This window comes from Elephas maximus, chromosome 8, assembly GCF_024166365.1.
Source record: "Elephas maximus indicus isolate mEleMax1 chromosome 8, mEleMax1 primary haplotype, whole genome shotgun sequence".
Taxonomy (NCBI): domain Eukaryota; kingdom Metazoa; phylum Chordata; class Mammalia; order Proboscidea; family Elephantidae; genus Elephas; species Elephas maximus.
In genome coordinates this window covers 9,739,098-9,752,528 of record NC_064826.1, presented here as the reverse complement: position 1 = coordinate 9,752,528, position 13,431 = coordinate 9,739,098, and the positions used below count along the sequence as shown (strand labels likewise).

Sequence of the window (13,431 nt, the reverse complement as noted above, 5' to 3'; positions counted from 1 at the left end):
CAACAACATATGTTTCACTGGTTTTGCTTCTCTAGAAAACCCAGCCTAAGACAACGGTCCTTTCCAAGATCTGTGTTCTCTCCTCCAAGAGGCTCACAACAGGATCCTTAAATTCTTCCTTTTTTATTGTTTATAAAGTCTTTATGGCTTTGTTGTTCTGCAAACCTGGACAGCAGTAGTTCCCAAATGTTAATACATGGACTGGTGGTATCAGAATCACCTGATGAACCCAACCCCAGGCCAAGGAATCTGCGTTTTAGCACAGGCTCCAGGTTAGTGATCCTCTGAATTCCTTGGTCCCTAGCCAACCCTGGCTTCTTGGCTTTTGTCTCTCTTAACCTTGGGACCCTTAATAATGCCTTCCATTCAGTCCTGGATGGACAATAAGCTTCTCTAGACCCTACAAATTCTTGGGGCCTCCTTTTCTGGGTTATAGTTTCCCTAAGAATCTCTAGGCTTGAGCAATTACAAACTCAGTCTGCCAACCTCACACCTTAGAGATCTCCTTTTGAAATGAATCTACTTGTTAAGTTCCACGTGTTTCACACTGAAGATTCCACATATGGGGAGACATATAGGGACATGTAGGGATTTGAACGTACGGAATGTGATCAATACCCTTCCTCCTATGCCAAGTTACGAGACTTCATGTGCCCTTTTGTCTGTAATGGGAAACCTCTCCCACATGAACCTATGATTGCTGAGCTCCAGGCCTTTCTGAACAGCTTACTGGTTGACACTGCGACTCTGTAGGACTCTCTCCCCCTCTCCTGCCCTCCTGAGTTCTAAGTAGTATATCAGTTAGAAGACTCCACTATTTTCTGGATGAAAGTTGACTTTCCAGTTGATATGCAATACAGAGAGTGGCTTTCTCTGGGCTGCCAGTCAAGAGTGAACCCTTTCTGGAGGAATAAACAGGTGCACTAAGGTATAGCGTCGGTGAGTTGGGAGGACAGGGACTTTCTGTCCACTCTGGGGAGCACTCTGCCTGAGCTGCACAGCTGCCGTGCTCCCAGCAAAGAAAAGCTATGGTCCCAAGGCCACAGAAAGGCTCAGCTTAAAGAGAGCAGAGGACTTGAGAATCTGATGATCTGGGCTTCAGACTGCAGCTCTGCCAAGTGCTTGTTGTTAGTTGATGCCCAGTTGGCTCATGCGACCCCGTTACAACAGAACAAACTATTGCCCAGCTCTGTACCATCTTCATAAATTGGTAGGCTCAAGCCCTCTGTGGCAGCCACTATGTATTCTGAGTGCCATCCAACCTAGGGGGCTCATCTTCCAGCACTATTTGGACGATGTTTTGTGTGATCCATAGGTTTTTTTTTTTTTTTACAATTTTTATTCTGTGCTAAGACATGCCAGTTAACTCTATATAAAAATAGAATATAAATATGTATATATATTGGGATACACTTTTTCCCCAACTGCTTTCTTCCCCTATTTGATGACAACTCTTAAAATTTTTTTTGTGTGGTTTGCCAATCCACAAGTAGTTTCTGCTTGTACAATCCAGTGACGTTAATTACTCTCATTATCTTTTTCTGAATTATCCCGCTATGTGTCCCCCAAGAAAAGGTTCCCCTTTTGCCCTCTCCCCACCCCCGGTAACCACTAATAAGCTGTGGTTTCTATATAGCCTATTTCATATAAGCAAGGCCACTGTCTTTTTGTAACTAACTTACTTTGCTCAGCATGATGTTTTCAAGGTTTACCCATGTTGTAGCACGTATCAGTACTTAATTTTTCTTTATGGCTGAGTAATACTCCGTTGGTAATACACCACATTTTGTTTATCCATTCATTCATCTGTTGATGAACACTTAGGTTGTCTCCACTTTTTGGCCATTGTGAAAAGTGCTGCAGTGAACACTGGTGTAGAGGTTTCTGTTTGTGCTCCTGCCTCACTTCTGAGTATATACCTAGGATTGGGATTGCTGGGTCATATGGTAGTTCCATATTCGACCTCTCAAGGAACCACCAAACTGTCTTCCATTTTGCATTCCCACGAGCAATGGATGGATGAGAGTTCCAGTTTCTCCACAACTTCTTCAACACCTCTTTTCTCTCTCTTTTTTTTTTTATCATTGCCTTTCTACTGGGGGTGAGGTGGTATTTCACTGCAGCTAATAAGTCAGAATTGACTTGACAGCACACAACAATGGCTAATGATGTTGAGCATCTTCTCATGTGCTTTTTGACCATCTGAATATCCTCTTTAGAGAAAAGTCTGTACAAGTCCTTTGCTCATTTTTTAATTCTTTTTTTCGTCTCTTTGTTGTTGAGGTGTAGTAGTTGTTTTTATATATTTTGGATATTAGACTCTTATCAGGTGAGCATTCGCATGAAACACAAATACCTTCAATTCTTTGCCCATTTAAAGAACTCTATTCACATACCTCTTCCCCATATTTCCTTGTTACCAATTTTCCAATCATGTTCCTTCCAAGTCCCTGACCATCCAGCCAAACCACTGGCCACAGCCCATGAATCAGTATACAACCACACATCTAGCCATTTCTCCTTCCAAGCAAAGTGAACAACCAGGTGCACTGCTCAAAGTTCTGCCCACTGGGAGGCTTTTCCTTCACTACTGTCCTTCAGGGAGGTCCCAGAAAGGGGCTGCTGGGCTGCTGCTGTCCACCTTCCAGTGGTGCCTGCATATAGTGCAGAACCATCTGTAAGCCAGGCACGAGTTTTCTCCTCAGTCAGCTGATCATGAGGAATCCCTCATGAGGCCATAGGTGTACACCAGGAGAGGGCAGGTAATGTGACAGGAGTGGAGACCATGGCATTTGGGCCACTTTCTCATGCAGCTTACCTGTGCCTTCAGGCCCTGCTTAAGCCCAATCTCGTGTATACCACTTCCACTTAACGATGGAGTGCTGCTGTGCACATCCGACTTTATGACTCTGTGGGTGAGACAACACCCAGTTCGTGATGGGCAGCACAGGCTGCATGGTGACTTGATGGTTCATGGTTAGGTGATCGGTCTCTCCTAAGGCCCAGTAACAAGCCAAAAGCTGTTTCTCTACAAGGATAGTAGCTATCTGCAGAGGACAGCAGGGCTTTGCTCTCACATCCTAAGGGTCTGTGCTTGATTGACCAAGAGGGGACTGCCAAAGACTTGAAACAGCATCTCTCTCTGGCACTTCCACTTTAAGATCATATGGCCCAAGTAGCAAAGCAGCTTGTATGGCAGCCTGAACCTGTTGTAGAGCCTTCTCTTGTTCTGCGTCCCACTCAAACCTCGCAGCTTTTTGAGTCACTTGATAAATAGGCTGTAATACCACACCCAAACGAAGGATATGTTGTCTCCAAAATCCAAAGAGGCCCACCAGACATCATGCTTCCTTTTTTAGTTTTAGGAGGGGCCAGATGCAATAACTTAGCCTTCACTTTAGAAGGAACACCTTGGCATGTCCCATACCACTGGACCCCTAGAAATTTCACTGTGGTGAAAGGCACCTGAGTTTTTGCTGGGTTTCCCATCTTCTAGCATGCAAATGTCTTACCAATAAATCTAGGGTTACTGATACTTCTTCCTTAATAGGTACAACCAGCATAATGTCATCAGTGTAATGGACCAGTGTGACATCTGGTGGAAAGGAAAGGTGATCAAGGTCCCTGCAGACTAAGTTTTGATATAGTGCTGGACAGCTGATAGACCCATCAGGTAGGACAGTGATGGTGTACTGCCGGCCTTTCCAGCTGAAGGCAAACTGCTTCTAGTGGTCCTTTGAAACTGGAACTGAGAAAGCGGCATTGGCCAGATCAGTAGCTGCATACCAGGTATGAGATGGATTCATTTGTTCAAGCAACGAAACCACCCCGGGAACAGCAGCTGCAATTGGAGTCACCACCTGGTTAAGTTATGCTAATCCACTGTCATTCTTCAAGATTCATCTGTTTTCTGCACAGGCCAAATAGGTGAGTTGAATGGGGATGTGGTGGGAATCACCATCCCTGCATCCTTCAAGTCCTTGGTGGTGGCAGTAATCTCTGCAATCCCTCCAGAATGTAGTATTGCTTTTGGTTTGCTATTGCCAAAGGTAGGGGCAGTTTTAATGGCTTCCACTTGGCCTTTCCTACCATAATAGCCCTTACTCCACATGCCAGAAATCTAACGTGGGGATTCTGCTAGTTGCTGAATATGTCTATTTAAACTGTGCATTCTGCAACTGGGAAATCACTACAGGATGGGTTTAGGGACTCACTGGACCCACTGTGAGATGGACCTGAGCTAAGACTCTATTAATAACCTGACCTTGATATGCCCCCACTCTCACTAGTGAGCCACAGTGATGTTTGGGGTCTCCTGGAATTACTCTCAGTTCAGAGCCAGTGTCCACTAATCCCCGAAAAGTCTTATTATTTCCTTTTCCCCAGTGAAGAGTCACTCTTGTAAAAGGCTGTAGGTCTGTTTGGGAAAGGCTGGGAGAAAGATTAACAGCAAAAATTTCTAGCAGTGCAGTGGGGTCCTTCCTCAAGGGAGCCCAGCCTCCCTTTCATTCAAACGGTTATGAGTCTGTAAACCGGCTCAAGTGTGAAAACTGAGGAGCCGTGGCTCTGTATTCTGACAATTCAAGTTAGACTGCCGTTCATCTGACCTAGAATTCTTGTATAGATCAAGTAGAATATTTAGTAGATTTCCCCTCTATTTCACTCCTAGGGACACCATTACTAAGTAGCCAATGCCATAAGTTCATATGAGTCAGACTATTCTGATTACTGATTTGACTCTGCTGTCCATTATGGTAACCATGCCCACCTGTCTTTGTTGACTGAGTGCCACCACTTGGCTCCTACTACCACGGGGTCCAATCAGCCCCAATGCAGTTAAAAAAACAAACCAAACCCAACCCGTTGCCCTCGTCGATTCTGACTCACAGCTATCCTATAGGACAGAGTAGAACTGCCCCATAGCGTTTCCAAGGAGTACCTGGTGGTTGCAATTGGCCGACCTTCTTGTTGGCAGCTATAGCTCTTAACCACTACACCATCAGGGTTTCCATTTTTTTGGGTGTCTTAATTCAGTTAGGGCAGTTTCCACTGTCAAATCTGACTTACATAAAATAGCAATCACAGCAGCCTTCGAGGACGCTGGGGCTCCCTTTACAAATTTGATCCTTACTGTTATGGTAAAAGGTGTGTCCTCTGGGCACTCCACGTGCGGGTTTGTGAGTCTAACCTGATAAATCCACTCTAACGTGCCTATTTCCCTAAGCCTTTGAATACCTTTTTCTGCAGTATACCAAGACAGGTCTGGTAGTTGAATTTGATTTAGTGTAGGCCACGCTGAAATACTGAATGGAGACTCTGTGCTTAGTGGGACCATATCAATAAAAGACTGGTCCATCTTTATGTTTCTTGCACCATTATCCCACACCCTTAATAGCCATTCCTACACATATTGCCCAGGTTTCTGTTTGTACATATTAGAAAAGTCAAACAGTTATTCTGGAGTGTAGAGTACCTCCTCCTGGGTCAGACTTTGTACTTCACCTTTTGGGGCTTGCTGGGACTTAAGTCTAGTTACAGGTCTAGAAGCAAAAATAGACGGTGGGGGTAGGTCCTGGGAACATTCAGTGATGCATCTACCTCAGGTGCTGCTCCAGGTACCACCCCAAGCAATATCTCAGACAAAGACTCTTTAGGCACAGCTGGGTTAATCTCATTAGATTAAGGTGGAAGAGATGGTTTTACTGGGGAGCATGGCTCAGGAGACAAAGATGGAGTGATCTGTTCAGATGGGAATAAGAGGGCTGGTTCTGTTGGCAGGAGTGATTCAATGGAATTAGGGGCTCAGTGTCCCCAGCTTCCTGATTACCTGCCCATATGTACCCATCCCAATTTCCAGGATCCATTTCTTTCCAATCAATGCCCTCACTTTAACTTCAGACACTATTCAAGGTTGGGAATTCAACTGATGTTGTAATCTGTCGCTCTTACGATAAGACTCCAGGTTTGGTTTTCGGCAATATCAGCTCTGGTACTACAAGAAATACGGCGTTCTTTCATGGCACAAGTGTCAACTTTGAGGTCTTTTATGTGGTACTTGAGCTGTGACTCTGACGCACTGAAATAATCTCTTTCTTTCACTACTTTGTCTAGCAAAAGTAGGAACAACCAACCAGCTCCCTATACTTCTGATTCTGAGAAAACTGTAGAAAAGTATTAAACACGTGATCACCCAGAGCCTTGCTTCTCACCAATACTTGATCCATTCGTGGTGATATTTTGTGTATTAATATCGCCACATCATGCCATGGATTAGCAGTACCCTCTTTACTACTGCAGGCAGTGTCATCAGCACCTTTAAGACTAGTGGGTCTTGAAAACCAATTTAGAAAACTCATCTTTACAATTTTGTTTCCCTGGAACCACTCCAGGTACCAAATGTCTTAGGCTGGGTTCTCCAGAGAAGCAAAATCAGTAAAGTGTATATATACACCTATATCTATCTAGCTATATACATTAACACAGATGCTTATATACATACATATATACACTTACGTATGTATATACACATACATACACACACATACATAGAGAGAGATTGCAGTCTGAACTTGATCAAATATGCAAACAAGATGTATTAATAGTTACTGGTGATTGGAATGTGAAAGCTAGAAACAAAGAATAAGGACTGGTAATTGGAAAATATGGCTTTGGTGATAAAAATGAAGCTGGAGATCGCATGATAGAATTTTGCAAGACTAAGGACTTATTCATTGCAAATACCTGTTTGAACAACATAAGCAGTGAGTATACACATGGACCTCACTGGATGAAATACACAGGAGTCAAATTGACTACATCTGTGGAAAGAAATGAGGGAAGCTCAATATCATCAGTCAGAACAAGGCCAGGGCAGACAGTGGAACAGACCATCAATTGCTCATATGCAAGTTCAAGTTGAAGCTGAAGAAAATTAAAACAAGTCCACGAGAGCCAAAGTACAACCTTGAATATATCCCATCTGAATTTAGAGACCATCTCGAGAACAGATTTGATGTACTGAACACTAATGACTGAAGACCAGATGAGTTGTGGGAAGACACGAAGGACATCATACATGAAGTAGAAGCTCATTTAGAAGATAGGAAAGAAAGCAAAGATGAAAATGGATGTCAGAAGAGACTCTGAAACTTGCTCTTGAATGTAGAGTAGCTAAAGTGAAAGGAAGAAATGAAGTAAAACAGCTGAACAGAAGATTTCAAGTGTCAGCTCAAGAAGACGAAGTAAAATATTATAATGAAATGTACAAAGACCCTGAGTTAGAAAACCAAAAGGGAAGAACACATTTGGCATTTCTCAAGCTGAAAGAACTGAAGAAAAAATTCAAGTCTTGAGTTGCAACATTGAGGGACAAGATATTGAACGATGCAGGAAACATCAAGGAAGACGGAAGAATCACTGTACCAAAAAGAATTGTTCGATGTTCAATCATTTCAGGAGGTAGCACACGATTAAGAACTGATGGTACTGATGGAAAAAGTCCAAGCTGCGCTGAAGGCATTAGCATCAAACAAGGCTCCCGCAATTGGTGGACTACTATTTGAGATATTTCAACAAACAGATGCAATGCTGGAAGCACACACTAGTCAATGCCAAGAAATCTGGAAGACAGCTGCCTTCCAACAGACTGGAAGGGATCCATATCTGTGCCCATTCCAAAGAAAGTTAATCCAACAGAATGCAGAAATCATCAAACAATATCATTAATATTACATGCAAGTGAAGTTTTGCTGAAAATTGGTCAAAAATGGTTTCACCAGTACATTGACAGGGAACTGACAAATTCAGGCCGGATTCAGGAGAGGATGTGGCGTGAGGGATATCACTGCTGATGTCAGATGGCTCTTGGCTCAAAGCAGAGAATACCAGAAAGATGTTTTTCCATGTTTTATTGACTATGCAAAGGCATTCGACTGTGTGGATCATGACAAATTACAGGTAACATCGTAAAGAATGGGAACTCTGGAACACTTATTTGTGCTCATGAGAAACTGTACGTAGACCAAGAGGCAGTCGTTTGAACAGAACAAGGGTATACTACATAGTCTGAAATCAGGAAAAATATTTGTCACAGTTGTAGCCTTTCAACATACTTATTCAATCTGTATGCTGAGTAAATAATTCAAAAAGCTGTATTATATGGAGAAGAACTCAGCATCAGATTTGGAGGAAGACTCATTAATAACCTGCAACATGCAGATGACACAACCTTGCTGAAAGTGAAGAAGACTTGAAGCAGTTACTGATGAAGATCAAAAACTATAGCCTTCAGTATGGATTACACCTCAACATAAAGAAAACAAAAATCCTCATAACTGGACCAATAAGCACCATCATGATAAACAGAGAAAATATTGAAGTTGCCAAGAATTTCATTTTACTTGGATGTAGTATCAACACCCATGGAAATAGCAGTCAAGAAATCAAATGATATACTGTACTTCACTGTGCAAATCTGCAGCAAAACATCTCTTTAAAGAGTTGAAAAGCAAAGACATTGCTTTGAGGACTAAATTGCTCCTGGCTCAAGCCATATTTTTAGTTACCTCATATGCACGCAAAAGCTGCACAATGAATGCGGAAGATGGAAGAAGAATTGATGCCTTTGAATTACAGTGTTGACAAAGAATAATGAATACACCATGGACTGTCAGAAGAATGAACAAATTTATCTCAGAAGAAAACAGCCAGAAAGCTCCTTAGAAGCGAGCATGAGACTTCATTGCACGCACTTTGGACATTTTATCAGGAGAAGGACATGATGCTTGGTCACTGAAAAAGAGGAAGACCCTCTATGAAATGAATCGACAGTGGCTGCAACGATGGGTTCAAACATAGCCAAGACTATCAGGATGATGCAGGACCAAGCAGTATTTCGTTCCGTTGTACACAGGGTCACTGTAAGTCAGAACTGGTTAGACGGCACCTAACAACAAGAGAGAGAGATTTATCTCAAGGAAATGGCTCACAAGGTTGTAGAGGCTGGCAAGTCCCATGTCTGTCAGTCAGGTGTCAGGCTGGAGGCTTCTCCTGACTCACATAGCTTCAGAGGCTGACGAATCCAATAGTGGCAGGCAATACAGCAGGCCTCTGGCTGAAGTCTCAAGAACCAGAAGTGAGATGACGATGAGCCCGATGCCAGATCCAGAGCAAACGAGGTCTGTCAGAACATCCATATATATATACACACACACACATACTGGATGCAGGCCAGACCCCAAGGAAACTCTTTTCAACTGATTGACTGCTTATATCATCACAAAATGGAGGATAACTACATCATTACATAACTGCCGAACTACAGCATAAGTGCCAAACCACTCAGAGTCATCGCCCAGCCAAACTGATGGAATGTTAACCCTCACAGGCACTGATTTAGGAAGGATCTGCTAGGTATATATAATGTCTGGAGGACAGTCAATGCTGGGGGAGCAGGTTGAGTTAGCAGGAGAGGGGGTGTGATCACAGTCTATATCAGCAACGGCAGGGAGCAGCAAGTTTAGACTTGGCGTGTGTTTTTTTTTTTTTTTGTATGCAAAATGTAACAAAGAAGAGGGGCTCCCAAGGGGAAGCACTAAAGCCAACCCCGGTCCGGTGAAAAATAGCCTCTTGGACATCCTCAGCCTCCCCCACGCCAAAACACCAGCCCACAGTAGTGCAGAGAGCAGCTCCTGCCAGGCTACGCCCCGTCAGGCTCCCAGCCACCCCCTCGTCAGGCCGTCTCTTAGCAACGCCGGAGCCCGTCTTTACCATCCGCATTTTCATGGGGGAGCCTCCTCACCTCCAAGCCAGAAAACGCCGGCGAAGGAGAAGAGGCGCTGGAGTTCGTCCGCTGGAGCTCGTTCCCATGCTAAGGAAGGGATGGAATACTGAGGCCTTTTGAACTTTGAGACGCTCACAGCAACTTGTCGCGCCCCCGTACCCCTCGGAAGATATGGGCGACGCCGGTAAACTGGCGGGGCGGGGCCCCCGGCGGAAGTGACGTCAGGCTCGCGGCGGCCTGGGAGCGGAGTGCGGCCGCGGGCTGTCATGTCGGCTCTGACGCGGGTGGCGCATTTCGTTCGGGGCGGAGGCCGGCTCCTCAGAAGCTGCCGCAAGCGGGCGGCGGGAAGCGGGGGCGTCCGTCAGTGAGTGTTGGGGCGGGGACCTGGCCTGTTTCTGAGGAGCGCGGCTCCGGACGCCGGCACCTCACCTTGAGCCGGCGCGGGGAGGTCGGGGTCCCGGCGTGGCCCCGCCCCGGGGCATTCTGGGGGCTGTAGTCCCGCGTGGAGGCCGGGGCCGGGCTCGGGGAGCGGGCCGCGGGGCCGGGTGGTTCGGTGCCGCGCACGGCGGTGTCGGCCGCCGCAGCCCTTGTGCTGCAGGCTGGCACCCCGTACGCTGGCCGGTGTGTTTTTCCGGGTGAGCGGGTGCCCTCCCACCGGTACGGGTCACAGACCCCGACGGGGCCCCGCCGTCCGCACACGGTTCTGGTGCGGGGCGCGCGATGTCGCCACGCGGAACCGGCGCCGGCCTCTTGGCAGGTGCTGGCTGCTGCCCGAGTTCAGAGCGGGCGTAGGGGCGCCCCGCCGCAGGGCTGGCTTCCAGGGTGCCCCCGAGTCAGCAAGGCCCCGCCGGCAGCCCGGACGCGGGCCCGCGCTGAGCGCCGTCTCCGCCTCGCAGTGCGGGCGGCGGCGTGCACCTCCCGCCCAGCTACCGCCAGTTTCCCCAGCTGACCAGGTCCCAGGTGGTGCAGGCCGAGTTCTTCAGCGCGACCATGTGGTTCTGGATCCTCTGGCGGTTCTGGCATGACTCGGACGAGGTGCTGGTGAGTGCAGGAGGGGGGTTCTTGTCCCTTCAGTGGGTGGACGTGTTCACAGCTTGGCGAGCTGCCTTTCCTGTCTGTAGAACTTGCTTCTGTCCCGACAGACCCTTCTCCACCTGTCTCCACGCCACACAGGGACTTCTGCTCCCTGAGGAGACCTGTTATCTTCTCAACGCTCCACCCAAGGTCGCAGGTTTAGGTGTCGGTCTCACGGGATGTGTTTGGAAAGGAGACCAGAAAGGAATTCGCTTACCTTCCTCACCTAGGGGCTTATCCGTTGGTGAAGCTTACGTTTTGGCCGGTTTTCACTGTTTCACCTTTTGAAGCCCTTATATGGTGAATGGCGGCTCGTTTGTCAGGCGGTCCAGGACAGCCAGGTTGGGTGGGGTGCAGGTGAGTTAATTGTCTTGAGGAGGAAAGTTAGTGACTGGTGACTTTCTAACATGTCATGAGTCCCAGGGAGCTTTTATTTCATTTGCAGAGACCCAGTATTCCAGGAAACCACACCTTCAAGGCATTGAAATCTGTGCCTACCGGCCCAAGTTACTTTGAATTTTAGTAAATTTGATTTTGTTTCCAGGATAGGAACAAATCTTAAATGTAAGCAGTGTACAAGCTGTTGAACGGCCCATTTCTTTCCGAGCTTCTGCGTGAGCGGGCAGCATGCTGGCAGACAGCTGTCTGTGGTTGTGGGTCGGTTGTCAGAGGCTGTGGCCCTCCAGCATGCGGTGAGGAGGCAGCCAGGTGCGCCCTGAGGTCGGGCCCACACCTCACAGCGGGAACGAGCTGGGTGACGCGTCCACATCGGCAGGGTTGTGGAGCAGTGCTGGAACGCGGGGCTGGTGTTGGAATCGGTTGCCTCTGTCACATGGGCACAGGCAGCAGGTCCCAAATGGGGTTAAAGCCCAGCCCCCCGCCTGTAGTGGACAGACTGAAGGACAGTGGGCTCTGTGTGGGGGAAGCAGCAGAGCTCGTCCTGGTGGCACGCCGGGGGCTGTGTGTGGCAGTTAGCCTTGTCACCTTTTCCCTTCCACGATTTCTTTTCACATTTAATTGGTTGGGTGGATTTCAGGTCTTAAGTGTTTTTCACTTGATCGTCCCCCAGGGTCACTTTCCATATCCGGATCCTTCCCAGTGGACGGATGAGGAGCTGGGCATCCCTCCCGACGATGAAGACTGAGGACAGACCCACCGCTGCCTGACGGTGGTGGGTGTGCTCTGCCTTCCTGTTGTTGTCAGTGAGTGCTGATTTTGACTTGGGCCAGTGATGGTCCTGTGAGGCACAGTTAAGCAGATCGATGGCCTAATTTCTGCCTTTGTTATTTCCACACTTGTTGCTCCCTCCCTGCCCCATTTTGATCTCATCTTTCTCCTTTTCATGTTTTCTCCTAAGTTATGTTACAGTTTATTCACCCACTGATCAAATGCTTGTTATGTATTTACTACTCGGTGCCAGGCCCAGGGAACAGTGGTGAACCAGGCAGACATGGAGCTTAACAGCGAATGTTTGCCTTGTTCCACCTCACCTGTAGTGGCAAGAATGGGGAAATCTAGCATACGGGAATGTCACCCTGTGGAACTGTATGGACTCTTCAAACAGGAAAAGGTTATAGCCCTTTCAGTTTTGATCAGGAAGTCAGTTTTTCTTCTTTCAAAAGAGAGGAACTGGGAGGATTCCCTTTCCTTCCAAACCTTCAGGGATGAAAACAGTCCACTTAACATTTTTAAATTAATAATTGCATTTTAATAACTGCCAAGATTCAAAATGCCTTGGAAATTATTTTGAAGGACAGGAATCATTAAATGATAGTTAAGTGTTCCAGTTGACTCATACTAGTGTTGCCATTAAATTTTTAATTAGAAGTAGTTTATTGGCATTAGAGTCACCGCTGTTTTCAGGTGGGTAGGGAGGAGGGGGATAGGGGAACATGCCACCGAAAGGCAGGCGCGGGGCTGGTAGGGAAGTCCGGGCCTTCCTAGGCCTGTCTGCATGGGCTCACGGCTCTGGCCAGCATGACTCTGCTGTTCTGCCCTCCTACAGGCCTGCTCTGGGTCCCTCCCATTTTGAGGATGTAGTAATTGTTTAACAGGTTCCCAGTTTTCTCACACACAGTTGTTACCATTTTGTGTGAGAGACTAACGCTGTAAACCCTTGAGAGAGCAGGTGAATTTTTCTCTCCCCTGCCCGGCCTCCTGCCTAACTGGGGCTCCTTGAATGTGGGAATTACTGAATAAATGGGAACTATGGATTTGAATTATTGAAAATAAAAGACTGAAAGTTTTCCACTTTTGTTTTCCTGCAGGAGCTGGTGAGAACTTTAAGAAGTAACAGATTTCGTATTGTCAATTAAAGTGATAAATTAAAATGGTTTGACCGAGAATGAGGAACTGAGTCTTGAATGCTTGTGTAGCGACCATTCCCTGTGCTCAATCTGCTGGGCTGAGTGACGGATATGCCCTTCCGGCCGCTCCCCTTGGGCTCCAGGCCGCAGATAGGTGTCAGCGCCATTTGCCAAGGAGGACTTGGGGGCCACACACCTGGTCAGTGGCTGGGCTTCACTCTAACTCCAAAGCTGCCACTAACAGACAACAGAGCTCATTTTTAGTACGTG

At 46.9% G+C, this 13,431-nt stretch overlaps 1 protein-coding gene across 2 annotated transcripts; it reads left to right on the top strand.

Annotated features, from left to right (window-relative positions):
• Positions 1-10,047: 10,047 nt before the first annotated feature.
• On the top strand, positions 10,048-13,200 carry NDUFB2 (NADH:ubiquinone oxidoreductase subunit B2). 2 transcript variants are annotated; one of them, XR_007518425.1, is made up of 4 exons: positions 10,048-10,145; positions 10,678-10,822; positions 11,925-12,057; positions 13,123-13,200. XR_007518425.1 is itself a non-coding variant. In XM_049893689.1 (4 exons), the coding sequence occupies exons 1-3, from the start codon at positions 10,048-10,050 to the stop codon at positions 11,997-11,999; spliced, it is 318 nt and encodes a 105-aa protein (XP_049749646.1). In that variant the 3' UTR covers positions 12,000-12,026; positions 13,123-13,200. The 2 variants fall into 2 exon arrangements, 1 of the variants encoding a protein (XP_049749646.1); XM_049893689.1 differs by having other exon boundaries at positions 11,925-12,026.
• The last annotated feature ends 231 nt before the right edge of the window (positions 13,201-13,431 follow it).

Bases quoted from the DNA above. Each gene is read 5' to 3' on its own strand.
- NDUFB2 (XM_049893689.1), top strand. From the start codon at position 10,048: ATGTCGGCTCTGACGCGGGTGGCGCATTTCGTTCGGGGCGGAGGCCGG. The intron at 10,146-10,677 runs GTGAGTGTTGGG...TCCGCCTCGCAG, and splicing joins GGAAGCGGGGGCGTCCGTCA to TGCGGGCGGCGGCGTGCACC. The intron at 10,823-11,924 runs GTGAGTGCAGGA...ATCGTCCCCCAG, and splicing joins ATGACTCGGACGAGGTGCTG to GGTCACTTTCCATATCCGGA.